Below are 15,284 nucleotides of genomic sequence, written 5' to 3'. Positions count from 1 at the left end.
CAAAACTGATTACGAAATCTATGGCCCTGTCGAGCTCCTGAAGTATCCTCATCAATTCAAGATTTCATTAAGTGACTTTGTAAAATCAAGCACATTCGCTGATGATTGGGACTTTGAAAGTATTAATGATATGATGTCAGATCTAGTGATGTCAGCTAAATTTACAGAACATGATTATTTACAGGGTTCATCTAATTATGACCAGATGTACTGTTACAACCACTATGGTAACCATTATTTGCATAAATCTGCTCAACCTAGAAATGTTTTTAATTATAACCAATGGGAACATTGTGCAACTCCACCAAAAGGCAGTTCGAAAACATTTTATGAAAAATGTCCATATTTCTCAGGGTTTAACACAAGTAATGCAGAAACGTTTTATTTCAAACTGTTAAATAAGACAGGAATGAAAACCATGCTTACAAATACAAAATAAATCTATTCAGAAACATTTTTTGACAAAATGAATACATTCGGTTTTGATTTCTGGAACAATAACATTGAAACAAAAACAATCTGGGGTACAAGAGATTGGCAGGTCAAAGGTATAGAATCATTGTTTAGAGCCTGCATGATCCCAGAACAAATAATATTCTTGAATGATACAATTCAACCTGTTTTGGCCTAGCCAAAATTAAAGACTTAAACAAACCGTCTATTCCAAAACCAGCACCTGACAGTCTTAACACTACAGATGATGAGATAGACGTATCCCATATTTTTAACCAAAACAGAACACATCCTGATTGGAAAAAATGGTTGATCTGGCCAACAGACACAAATAACTGTCAAGATAGATTCCTGAACAAAATACAGGGGTTAAAATTGACCAGGCCAGACCCTAGATACTCCCAGCGACAACATCCAGGGATTGTAACAACATACAGTGTGGGGAAACTCTGCCTCGAATGGCTACGAACATCCACACTGGCAGAAATTAAGCAACACTTGACTTTACTTAAAGAAGGTGCTGACTTGCGTGATTTCATTACGGGACCACGCAAACAGCGTCAAAAACGTTTCATAGCGGCCTCTATATATGCAGCTTACAACGAAGCTTGGAAAGTAACTCAAATTGAAACAGCAGAGAAAATACGGGAAATTGACCGTGTTAATTTGGAAAAATCACTTTCTGTTGTGGACAATGGGTTAATGACTCTGTCTTCCAGAATATATTCACTGGACAGTATTGTATCATCTGCAATCGATATAATAGAGCAAGACTTACTGATGTTACAACACGGTCAGTCTCAATTGCGTTCTATTGTACAGCTTGGCTGGATGTTACAAAATCTGCGTTCAGGCTACGTGCCTTGGCGTTTAATAAACGCAACGTCATTATTCACTATCTTTAACCTTACTGATACACAAATCAGCTTGGCACAAAAGGGTGCAGAGTATACAATTCTGAGCATTGAAAAACTTGAGAGATTACCATTGACAATGTCAGAACGACCTGTCATTGAATGGATAATACATGGGATAATAACTATTCCGATAACGACTTTCCAATTTCGATACTGCCAGAAATATATACAGGCAGGCCAGTATGAAAGGTTGGGTAAAGGATACATTAAGTCAACATGGAACCTACCTTATACACACACATGTTATAGTGAAAAAGGACAGAGTGTATTTCTCAGTGGTAACAATTGTGAAAAATCACTGAGTGGTATACTTCTGTGTCAGGGTATAAGTTTACATGGGGCCTGTGAAGGGACTTCAAATAACCTTTCATGTCACCAGCTCGGTACACCTGCAACAAAAATAGAACCATTCTTTAGAAGACTTTCTAACGGGAGTTACATTCTAATTGTAGATCACAGATGTTGTGGCTTACTGCCAGGAAAACCTGATCTAGTATGCGTGAGTTCCATGGTCACTTGCTGTGAGCGAGTATTGTTCCCAAACGACACTCCAGACAGGGAGGGAAAAATTTGGCCCAGTTTGAATATCTCTTTTATTCGAATTGATACTTTAATCAGAATGAAGACTGTGCTCCTACAGACGCCAGTTCACTTGACGTCATCAAAAGAAACGTATGATCTCCAAGTTGCAAGGACAACGGGAGAGATACATGCATTGTTATCAACAAATTGCCCCCTACACTTCGCAGAAATGCTAAGCGAAATCTTAAATATTCCTGATACAAATGGTATCACGAGTGTATTTAAGTCCGTTTTTTTGGGACTGTTAACCCCATTCAAAGCAGCCCTGGGTATATTTCCCAATTTCGTCCATTCTGTCTTTGGCGGACTTCCACTCCTGTTGGGACTCGTAGCAGGCATCTTATTTTTGCTTCTCCTGCTTCGTTATGGCAAGCCATGTCACAGACAAGACTCCAGCAACAATGGAAGAAACGATCCTAGCTATACGCTATCGGGACCGCTTAACTAAAGTCCTTGGATTAGCCCGGCTACGAGATCTAAATATGACCTGGTTTCTTTCATTCAGACCCATATGGCAGAATTGTGTCTTACCTGTATTGAGATGCATGCTATGTGGCGAGGAATGCGTGTTGGACACATGTCTTACACTACAATCAGAAGTACCATTGGATGCAGATACTTTGTTGGGTCCAGTAAAGGCTCACGCATTGTGCTGTCCCCAGCGGCTACCAATCCTGATGACGGCATTCGTGGAGACTTCACCACTACGATTGAAGGGTAGTGAAGTACAGGATGAAAGCGGCATCAACCAGGTACGACCTTCTGTAAGCAATGCTGATCAGAACATCACTGAAAGCGAACATGCACACGACTGCATGGTAGCGACATTTTCCAACTTGGTCGAACTTTCACCTGAAGCGGTAAACTGTTTTTTTTAAAGTCTGTCTGAAATGATGTTTTCACCAGAACAGAGAGAGTGACTATAAGTAAACGTGGACACAGCGTTCCCTGAACTCTGAATTTGGCCTTCAGTTTTAAAAAACAAAGCAATTGAGAATCTTTTTTCCTTCCTCACTGAAAACGAAAACTTTTTTTCCAAACCTAAAATATTTACCCTTTTGGCACTTATCTTCTGCTTAAAGTAAAACTATTCCTAGAGAACAGAGCTTCTATTTTTAGGAACTCTACAGACAATAATTTACCTCAGCCTCTAGCACATTTACGAGTAAATGTATTTATATGTGATGAAGTGGTCTCGCACCTTTTTCTTCTGTATTAAGAGCCATTTCATGTGTTATTTTCGCAAATCATTCATGCTGTGATAAATTGTGCTTCCTTTTGAATGATTACACTGCTTGAATGCATACAGTACCAATACTCATTTTCGTGTATTTCGAATATGCTATTTTCAAATACAAACAAAAAGAAAAAATGTTTTTTGGGGTGGTTCGGTATACACATACACTTTTAGTTATGTTTACTATTAATTAGGTTAGTAAATATGGACATGAATTCGTGGAGTGGGTGTAGTGTGTTTATATAGGGACCTGTATCGATACTCCAATTTCAGACCCTTGTCCGGTTATAAATCACTAATATCCATACAACGGCACAGAAACCCGTTTCATAAATCAGTCATAGCGCATGCTGTCACATTAAGCAAGCATTATTCCTCCAGCCCCCTAGAAAGCACACCGAGTTCTCTAAACAAACCAAGCCTCCAGCAAACCTGGGAAATCCCCGCTGCTATTGTTTTGATTTCGTTCGAGAACTCCTGCAAAGAATGTAAGAACGACCAGTTCTTAATTGACGTCTTATGTCCATCCTTACGTCAAACCCGGCACCTCTCAGGTATAAATATACCGACACTGCCCTAAGTAAAGACACGGTGGTGATGAGCTTGGAGCAGCGACAACTTGCCGGAGAGCCCAGCTGCTGCGAGAGCCCACGGACGCTGCCCCTCCCTTTTTGACGCGCTGAGGAGAACCGCTGCCTTTCCTCTTGCCGGGGAATCCAGCCTCCAGCGTTTCCAGCTTGCCCTCGCGGGTGACTGGGATACCGAGTCCTGAGAAAGAGATACCAGCCCTCTTGCCTTCTAAATCCCAGGTACTGAACTGACTAACCCCTTACAGAGAATTCTTGAGTCAAACTCTTGGCAAAACAAACTTAACTTAAACTGCTACTTACTTACTCCCTCCCATGTATTAGGCTTAGGTCAGGTACACCGGGGTAGGAGTAGTTAGAAGCACCAGTTGAGTACGATTAGTCAATGTATATATGTATGTATATCTTTTATCCATTTTAAAGTATCATATGGCTAAGAAACATATCAATGCTTTTACAGTATTATTTTATAATCCTGCTTTTACTGTATGCACTTTACTTAACTATAAGTATTACAATTGTAGCGATTCATTTCTCTTGTATGAGAAAAGAGACTGATCAATAAATAACACCTTTTATTGAAAACGCCCGTCTCTTCTTTTCTCTACAATCTGGTGAAACTAAGTATGCACGTATTGACTGAGTAAAATAGCTGTCTTTTGTTTTCACACGACTCTAGAGATATACTCTTGATTAGGGAGAGCAAAGTTGTCATGTTCTATGGTTGTCAGAAACTAAATCCCTTCTTGTCTATCCAGGGAGGTTAAACTCCTCCTCGCCTATTCGAGAAAGTTTCTAGTGAACTCTGAGCTAGCTGGCACACAAAACTTAAGTCTAATATCGTCAGTAGAAGACCTAGTTAACCTCTGTCCTACGTCTATACTATTGAAGATATTATTCCAATGCGCAGAGCCTATTGGGAATATAGGAACTACACTACAAGAGCAGCAAAGTTCTTATAAATGAGCTCTCATAACCGAGCTTGAGGCATTGGTAGAGGAGCAGAGGCACATAAAAGCGCACTTAATGTCGTCGCTGCCGTCGTTGCAGGCCTCAGTGGATGCCGACCTCTTGTGGAGGACCCAGCGTGATTAACACAGAGTATTGTGGGAAACCGTCATGTCTGCCATTTTAAGCGCGAGTGCGATCGCGCGCCACATACCGGAGTGTCGGTGGCTGGGATGGTTCAGTGCCGAGCCGCCTTCGAAGAGCTCAGTGCAATTCCGTGCAATTCTAGATTCTCGCAGCCGGTCTCTGCAGAGGAGTTCCTCATCGTTGTCGCCGTTCATGCACGCAAGCTCCGGTGCACGCGGAGAGGCCAAGCCATCGGCCGCCACATCGGCTGTCGCAAGAAGAGCCAGGAGGACAGGTATTTCTTCAGGAACGGGTGCCGAGGATGCACCTCATGTTCCGCTACACGATCCGATGCCGTGCGAGTGTCGCTGTGTGAGAGATGTGCCCAAAAGGATAGATACAGGCTGTGGCATGGGAGGAGGTGAAAGCTCATGTCGCCATCTTTGCCGGCATCCAAACCATGCCCCCGGGCTGTTGCAAATAATAATCTACAACAAGCCTGTTGAAGAAACTCAATTGAGTTGTCATAACAGCAGTTGTGCTTGAGTCTCCGTAGTCTTTATGCTATATCTGTATATATGTATATTTCTGCACCTTGAAATTGTTGTTTGTTCACCACTGTATACCGTGTAAAGCGCTCTGATACCCTCACAGGTCAAGTTTGCGCTCTATAAAACACAAAAAAATAAATAAATAATAAAATAAAATATCTTCAAAATGTCATGTCTTTGATCAGTAAAGGCTATTCAATGTTTGTGTTATAGCCAAAGTCCATGCAGATGAGTTTCACCATTCTTCACTTCCTCCAGCCCCTTCCTTTTTTTTTAAGTTTACATCTGTAGCTTTTGTGATTTCATTTCATTTTACGCTTATTGGTTTTTTATTTAGGTTTTATTTATTATATTTCTTCTTGCAATTCTTCTAATTCATTTCTATCAACTAGAAGAAGGTGTAACTGGTTTCACATTTGTCCGGCAGGTTTTATTACATTTGTCTCACTTTCATTTTTACTATATGTAATACCGCATATAATGTGTCTGTTGTGTCATATTGTTTGTATCATATTGTGGATATTTTTTATTTCAGCTTTTTAAAACTTAATGTCTTATACAGTTAGAAATTATGTTACGTTTGGCTGCCAATGTAACAATATTAAAGTATGAAATAGTAACATTGTAAGTTCCACGTCAAGGTTAACAAAAACCTATTCTAATTCAGAGTAAGACCTGTATTCCACCCACATTCTGCTCATTTTCTGCTACACTTAAGAATCCAATAGAATTATTATTATTAATATTATTATTTATTTTTGTAGAGCGCGTAGTCACCCTGAGGTATCCCAGCGCTAGGAACCCTAGAATCACTACCGTGGTCTCCTCTTCCCAATTACCATTTCAAAAGCAGAAAACAAATTCATATGGTTTGCATCTAGTCTCCGGGTAATGAAATGTATATGGTATATACTGTTTAATTTGTGCACCATACATTTTTACCTGCCATTCCTGCTTGATCAATTGAAAAAATTCTGTAATTCAATATTGCTTCTACTTGTCATTTTAGTTAAAATGCTGTGGTAGCAACAGCTCTTCGGACTGGCTCAGCAGTGCATACATCCGCTCAACCACTGACATCTTGGTACCGGAGAGCTGCTGTAAAACAATTACTTTGAAATGTGGAATCAGGAATCATCCTTCTAATATATATAAAGTTGAGGTAAAAAAAATGTACCTTCTGTTTTGATTAATTGAAAAAATTTGAAATAACCGCATCTAAATGTTGATTTTGTGGTAGTTCTGCATGTTCCAGCTTCCTGATCATGAATAGAAACAATCAGTCAGGAGTGGAGGCACTTATAAAACCATTTAGTCAAGGTGGTGAACCTCCTTAACACTTGCTCAGAGCTCCAGGATCTGCATTATGTCTTCTCCTTTGCTTCAGATTTTCAAATCACTGTTTTGTGTCTTAACATTAAGCAGATTTATTGATATCTAGATTGTAGAGTAACATTAAAAAAAACATATCAGTGTGTCAGTCTCATATGGGAAACATGGTTTACAATGCGGGGATTACATTGCAATGCCATTACATTGCGGTTTTTCACAACGCAAGTCATTGCAACGACTTGCGCTTGATGGTGCTCTAGGACAAGCAATAGTATAATTTGCTATCCAACACCTTCCCTACTGTATGTAGACTGGAGTTGGAATAGTAAATTATACTACTCCTAAGTCCAGCGCCCTCCAACGCAAGTCGGTGTAACGACTTGCATTGTAAAAACCACGATGTAATGTACTGCGATATAAATGTATGCGTTGTAACGTCATACATCCTCTCATATCTATTTTGAGACAGTTAAGTATATTGTATGAAATACATACTGCATCACATTTTAATATTAAATGTGCATTGTACTAGGTTCAATATTATTAAACACAGAACACAAGGTTTAGGTATGTCACATTTTCTTTTATCATTGACATTTTGACATGTTCTTTATAAGAATCAATGCAAAGTAGAATGACATTCCTAAGACATTTCAAGGTTATGAACCTATTTTCCATAACTATCTTAAGTTTACCAGTATGGTGAAACCGCCTAACGCCTTGTTATTATTTGTATATTTTGTTAGTTAGCATTCTGCAACTAACAAGATGGATTGCATGAATGAACTAATAAGAAAACATGCAACTCGGTTGTTAGACAGGTGGACATTTGTAGACAAACAAAAAAAATAAGCGAATGATGCAAATACTCCACCTCATTTAAATACATACAAACATGAAAATAAGAGGCGTTAGCGTTAACAAGGCAAGTGGAGCCATGCTGACCAGTGTTAAGCGACTAATAAATGACCAATGACTACAGCATTCTGTGTTAGAACCCATATACTTGCAGAAAAAGTTAGCCTATTTTAAACTAATGCTTGTATCAATGACTGTTTCTTTTTGACCGTCATTTCAATATTAGAAACATTCATCTTCTTCAGGCGTTTAATATACTCATCTACAGATGTGGAGTTATAGGTTTCGAACAATCAGTTCCTTAGCTAGTAATGGTTTAGGTGTGGACATCACATAGAACAAATGATAAGGATGTGTGTTTCAAGAATGTTAGGTCTTCAATTATAACGGTGGAAAGAGACCAATAAATTAAAATCGACTATTCTGCTGTCATCAGCAGAGCCCCATCAAGTGCTGTACTGATGCCTCTAAGGGGTAATTGAAAGGAAAGCTAATAGTAACAATTATGACAGTTCTGGGGGCCAGTTTAACAACATGCTTCGAAATCATAGAGGAGGAACTTATGATGTAATCCATTTGTAGTGATCCAGTTAAACGTGGGAAAAAAGCTGCCAAAGTGAATGCACATATTCGTTATATCATTTTCAGACGATTTGCAGTCTTCAAATCTCTTTTTGTCTCTGTGTTTCTCACTATGGATTCCAGGTGTTCCTTAATTAGGAGCCTCACTGTGATAATACACTTAGTACAATTAAGTAGCTTGAAATGTTGCTCTAGTAGCTATTTTTCATCTAGTTCGTTAAATAAGTCTGCACAGCCTTCTAAGAGGTGAGTCATTTCCAAACATGGTGATTGTATTCTCTTTTCAATCCTTAGGTAGGCTTGTTACTGTCTGTATCTTTTTGAACTGTTAGCAGCATTTCATAACCCCTCACTTTCCTGACTGGTCAGGCATTGCTTGTGACAGCAAAGTCTGTTGTGTGGTATCCATGAACATGTTCTTGTATTTTATTCAGAGACATTGGGAGTGAAACAGAATATAGTTTGTGGAGTTCAGCTTCATCATGAAATATGGCTAATCATTCTATTCTTTTATCTGAATAATTTTTAAATGTCACCATTTTTGTGGATCTCCTATTATAGTGGATTTATATCTATGAACTTCACTGGGTAAGATGGCAATGGTGCCCTGTAACAATAATTACTTTTCCCTTGATTTAAAGAACCCCAGTCCATGACAAAAAATGTAATCGACTTACTGATTTGGTTTTCCATATGCTACTATAATGACTTTTCCGATCCTGGGTGGCCTCACTTACCTGCCTGAGGAACCAAATTGCCATCTCATTATTAGTACCACTAATTATGTAAATTGCAGTTGGTAACAGGGTAGTTGGTTGTTGAAGATGGCTACATCATCCCATTCTGTAATAAGCAATTCACTGAAGGAGTTGAGTTGAACGGAACTCTCAAGGATTTATTGTATCTGTACACTGGAAATCACATGAACAGTATTAAGAGGGAAACCTATCCTTAACGTTGTCCGTGAACTGAAAACAAGAAACAACTTCCTGACTTAGAATTCATTTACATGTACTTATATTCTAAGAAAGTAATGTACCAAATGTTTACAAAGCATCATTAAGGCAGATGATTGTGTCCAGTTGCCCAAAATATTAAGAGAAAGTTCCAAATAAAATAATATGAAAAAAGATTTCCTAAGAACTCAAATCAAATGCTAGTGGGGACTCAGACAAAGGAAGAGCTAAAATATGACACAAACATTTATGAAAAGAATTACTAATGAATTCCTAACTTTTTGAGGAGGAATGTTGGGTAATATCAACAGGAGTGATTCCTTATCGATTTGTTGGACATTTATGTTTTGTTTAGCTGTTCTTGCTGTGCTCCAAGCGAGCAACCTGCCTGACCATATTGTTGAATTTAGTGTCTGGCTCTGTTCATTAGATGCCAGTGTTCAATAGATGCATGTCTCAAAGGTATTAAAGAATAGAATAAGGTGAAGAGCATTGCTATTTTCAGGCACCATGGCAGAACAAGAACATAAACTGGGCCACCAAACTTTGCCTTTACAGTGTATAGTATTCCAATGTCCAATGTCACAGGACCTAGGTGTAAGTGTTTTGGTATACTACCACTGTAGCCCCCCGTGTTAGGATTGAGAATTTAGCCGTCAAAATCTTAGACACAAAGGGATATTGTTTATCTAGATCACAACTACCTCATCTATCTGGTGATTTCATGTATGGTTGAATACTATTTAAATTTACATAAAATCCAGCAAATTAGGCTTTAAAGACGTAACAAGCAAGCCAAACGAATATATCAAACAACACTGGTAAAACACAATTTTTTATCAAGGAAGATTACTCTTTCAGTAAACCAACTCCTATTACGATTTATTGATCTAAAGTTACAATGGGCAATTTTATCGATCATCATCAAGGAAGGATTTGCTTTTTGAAAGCGTCTTGAATGCAAAAGTGAAATATCTGCAAGTACTTTGTGAGTTAGTACAAATGTTCTTTATTTTTTGCCTGTTGTGTCCTCATTAGCTAGGTTAATTTCAAGGTCTATGATGGATAGATGCTAGAAAGTATATAATGTGTCACTTGTGTTGTGGTTAGATGCATTTGCAAAGGCCTGTCTAATCAGTGATTATCAGTTTTCCTGATATTTTTCATAGCCTTTATTTAATTTCTGACTTCCTTTCAGTTGTATGCTGGGCAAAACTTAGAGTTTGAGGGGCAGATTTACAAGTCCCTTGCACTGAAGTGAGTCACTTTTTGTGATGCACGGGCAGCACATTTTTCTGCCCTGTCTTTACAAGGACAAGTAAAGCCAACCTGCGTGGCTTTTCCTGTCCTTGTAGTTACAGCCCCTTTACATGCAGCACTTTGCGTGAAAGGGGCGTTCCATGGGTGTTGCTGCACGCAAAAAACAGAGAACCAGTGTATTTTCCAGATTTACAAAAAATCGTAAATCTGGAAATGCGTCTGAATGCGACGCCGCCCCAGCAGAGGTGTAGGGAGGCGCAACGAGGAGAAATATATTCATTTCTCCTCATTGTTTTCCTCTTTCTATGCGGGCTGCATTCTGAAGCACACATAGAATGAGGATATAGTCACTAATGATTGTTTATGTGCAGGAAGGTTTCCCTTCCTGCACATAAACAATCCTTTAAATAAATGACGTTTTATAAGTTCTATGTGTGCTAATGAAGCACACGTAGAATTTAGAAAACACCATTTCTGATTGTTTATGTGCAGGAAGGGAAGCCTTCCCACACATAAACAATCATCCCCGTTACTCAGGCATCCCTGCACAATGGTGCAAGGGTGCTTCCATTGGCACATGGCAGCAGTTTGTGCGCCAGCGCCGGGGGAAGCACAGAGATCCAACATATTTTTGTAAATATGTTGCATCCCTGTGCTTCCAAACTAACGCAGCTCGGTGCAGCAAAATGTCTTGCTGCACTGCTCTGCGTTTGTTTATTGTAAATCTGCCCCAGTGTTTTTAAAAACAAGGAGAACAACTTTATTAGGCGGTGATCAATGGTATGTGGGTATAGGGGTGTAGAGATTTGTAAATTTCATAAACTATGGGTTTCAACCTTTACTCATGATTACATCTATCCTCTGTGCCCCTGTATATGGGTATAGGGGTATACAGATTTTGAATTTTCATAAACCATGGGTTTCAACCTTTACTCATAATGAAATGTATCCTCTGTGCCCCTACATTTCTGTTTCTTGGCACCTAATGTAATTGTCACATGATGTTATCATCTATGTCTCTCCTATTCCCTGTCATTACCACAAACTCCATCATGTATCTTGGCATTGTCCTCTTCTTAATTAAGATCAAATTTCTTCTCATACGTGTAAGGCATGAAGCTGTGCAATGTTATGTACATCATAAAAATATGACACAACAAATCTTAGCAGGTGTGTTGAAAGCCAAATGTTCACAAACATGGACTAGTTAAAGACTCTCAAGCACTCTCTAGGTTCTGTTTTTATTAGTTTTTAATTTAGAGTGGTCTTTGCCCAAAATATTTACTTCTTGCTCCATTTTTGCTGATCTTGTTTTTACAGGCCTTAGGACTCTGTATTATCCTCAATTGGCATATTAAATGTACTTACAAGTCCCTAGTAAAGTGATACTATATGTACCCTGTTACCTGTAAATTAAATGCTACAACTGGGCCTGCAGCACTTATTGTGCCACCCATTTAAGGAGCCCTTTTAACATGTCTCAGGCCTGCTGTTGCAGCCACTTGGTGCAGTTCTAAACTGCCACCTTGACCTGGCAAAATATACCTTTGGCCAGGCCCAAACGTTCCTTTTTTTAATACATATGAGTCACCCCTAGGGTAGGCCATAGGCAGACCATAGGACATGGTGTAGTGTATCTAAAAAGTAATAAGTGATTTTAAGTTTTACATGTCCTGGTAGTGAAAAACTCTTGCATTCATTTTTCACTAGTTTAAGGCCCACCTCTCCTATAGGATAACATTAGAGTTACATTATTATATTTAACAATCTGTAATTTTGAAATGGGAACAGGTAACAAGTTAATGTTTGGCGTCTTTGGAATTGGAACTAAAAATCCTCTCTTATGGTGAAGTCAGAATTTTAATTACAATTATAAAAAAGTCACTTTTAGAAAGTTGGCATTTTCCTGCCTAGCCATTTAGTGTCTGTTGCCTGTCTCTGCTGGGTCACATGACTGGGTGTAACTGACAGTTGGGCTCTGTGTATACCTCCTAAACAGCCACACAAAAGAGAACGTAGTCTTGACTGAATGAGCCATTCATGGCAGGACGGGAGGGCTGAGCTGGTCTCAGCCCTACTTACACTTGAACAGGCTCTGTCCTGCCTCCACACAAAGTGGAAAAAGAACAAATAACAGACAGAATGCTGAACAAATCCAACATTCACCTCCAGTCACAGATTTGGGTTTAATCCTTCATTTGTTTGCTCACCATGCCACCCCAGTTTGGACACAGCCATATGCAAATCATTCTTGAGGCTAGTCAACATGGGAACAGACCAGCCTGAACTGCCGAACCAGGTCCTTCCTGGACCGGAAACGAGCATCATGGGACCCTTTTTGGAGTATCACCCTCATCAGCTAGGCTACTTTGAATCCAGTGGCACAGTGAGAACGGGGCCAATGTCTGGCCATACCCTTCCCACTTAGGGGGACAAAAGCAAAAAGAGCAAATGAAGGACAGAATGCTGAACAAATCGAACATTCAAGCCCAGTCACATATCTAGGTTTAACTCATTATTTTTTTGTCACCACACATCCCAGTTTAGAGCCAGGGATATGCAATTCAGTCTTGACCCTGCTCCCCATGGGAACACTCCAGCCCAAACTGCCAGGAGATGTCCTCCCTGGACCGGAAACAAGAATTCTGGGACTGGTTTTGGGGTATCACCCCTCATTTAGTGTCAGGATACCCGTTGGGTGGCAGCCGCGCTAGAGAAGTACGCCCTTACATTACATTACATCAGCCAGGCAATCTTGAATCCAGTGGCACAGTGAGCCTGTGACCCACGTCTGGGCATACCCTTCCCATGTAGAGTGACAAAAGCAAAAAGAACAAATGATGGAATTAAAGCTGAACAAATCAAACTTTCCCCTCCAGTCACAGATCTGGTTTTAATCCATGATTTTTGCTCACTACGGCACCCCAGTTTTGGTCCAGCCAAATACAAACCCCCATTTCAGAGATTTGGGCCTATATCCATCATTTTGTTGCTTACCATTCCATTCCAGTTTTGCCACAGCCATATGCAAATTAGTCTTGACCCTGTCCCTCATGGGAACAGTCCAGCCGAAACTGCCAACACAGGTCTTCCTTGGACCGTAAACAAGCATCCTGTGACTGGTTGCGGGCCAGGCTACCATGAATTCAGTGGCAAAGTGAGCAAGGGACACATGTCTAGGCATACCCTGCCAATTTAGCGCGAACAAAGCGAACACAAGGAGATGATGGACGGAGTGCTGAAACGTTTCAGACACTCACCCCCAGTTACAGATCTGGGTTGAATCCCTCTTTACTCTTTAGCTTACTTCGCCACCCCAGTTCTGACCCAGCCATATGCAAATCAGTCTTGACCCTGTCCCTCATTGGAAAACTCCAGCCCGAAATGGCCATCAGGGGTTGGCTGCCCTTTGAGTTTTGGGTTTAGGACCGATTGAAGGTCAAGTCCTGAATCTAGCTTCCAGTGTGCACAATTAAAGGTACTGTACAGTGTGGGATTGGCTGCCTGCACAGGGTTGACCATAGGGCCTTGCCAATACCCTCTGATTTCAAGTTACTAGAAATTGGACCAAGCACATTGATTCTAATACGAGGACTGTGCTAGAGTCTGTTTTTTGGCACATTTTCCTATTGTAAAGGAAAGCGGTGGAGCCAAAGCAAATGTAGCAGACAACTTTAAATGCAATCTGTGTAATGCCATAACTTGAACATATGTATTGTCCTCTTTTACGTTTTTTTTCCAAGGGCTACAGTCCACATGTTTCCCTGACCCAAAAAGTTCAAGCTTACTTCAATGCTGATTTCAACCAGGGATATCTCAAAAGAGCTTTGTCATGAAGACCCTTCACTAAAAAACCTAATTAATGGAACATACCAAGGAAATCTTAAGGGCTCACATCTTAGATCTAACTCAGGCAGTGTTTGTGCCCCTGGAGCTTTTTTAAAAAAAAAATCTTTTTATTGAATTCAAAGAACAAGAAAACAGAGAAACAAAACAAAAACAAGGCATTACGATACAAATGTGTCACCATGTTGCCCGGAGGGGGGTACAGACGTAAATCAAACATCAGAGCATACAGTGAGATTGGGGGCGGGGGGAAGGAGACCAGAAGCAAGCAAAATATCTAAATTCCTGCGGAGGAAACATCAGGTTGGGAAGAAGACAGGTCGGTATTAAGTTCTGGAAAGGGGGGAGTACATATATCGCCACGGTATGTGTTCCATTGAGTCCAGATTTTTCCCCATTTGCGGGGCCTGCCACGGGAAACATAAACGGTCTTTTCTCTGAACATGTACCAGTCCATGTTTTGTTGCCACACCAGAATTGTCGGTGACCTCTGAGCGCCCCACAGCTGGGCAATGTCCCTTTTGGCAATCATGTTACCCAAGGTCACCCATCGAAGCTGTGCCTGATTATAGTCATTCGGCTCCCAGACATTCAGCAAACATCTCCGAGCTTCAGGCATTAACTGCACACCCGTGACCTCACTCATGACATCATGTACGCAAGTCCAGTAGCGTAGCACAGCAGGACATTCCCAATTAATATGGAGAAACGTGCCCACCATACCACAGCCACGCCTGCACAATCCATCCGAAGAGAACCCCATGCGCACCAGACGTGGACCAGTCACATACACCCTATGTAGAATTTTGAGCTGGACAAACCGGAGGCGCGCCGGGATAGCCACCTCCTACGGAGAAGAGATCGCAGCCTGCCAGTCTTCGTCATCGAGTTCTAGACCATCACTAGTCCATAACTCTCGAAGGTTATCCAGCAGGTCAATCCTGGTATTAATCAATTTTTTATATATGAGCGAGATCGTGCTATCAGGGACATGCCCATCCAGTATCTGATCCTCAAGCCGGGACGCCTCCGGAATGTCCGAACCCAGG

General features: G+C 40.5%; 1 protein-coding gene across 1 annotated transcript in view; it reads left to right on the top strand.

The window, feature by feature from the left end:
• Positions 1 to 15,284, top strand: part of TSPAN11 (tetraspanin 11) — a 690,523-nt gene that overhangs the window by 360,295 nt on the left and 314,944 nt on the right. The window contains exon 5 of the mRNA XM_078654138.1: positions 6,411 to 6,563. Within this exon, the coding sequence (XP_078510264.1) occupies positions 6,411 to 6,563 (153 nt within the window). The remainder of the gene's footprint in view (positions 1 to 6,410; positions 6,564 to 15,284) is intronic.

Source organism: Lissotriton helveticus, chromosome 1_1, assembly GCF_964261635.1.
Source record: "Lissotriton helveticus chromosome 1_1, aLisHel1.1, whole genome shotgun sequence".
Classification (NCBI taxonomy): domain Eukaryota; kingdom Metazoa; phylum Chordata; class Amphibia; order Caudata; family Salamandridae; genus Lissotriton; species Lissotriton helveticus.
Note: the sequence above shows the minus strand (reverse complement) of the source record. Positions and strands in the feature narration are given on the sequence as shown.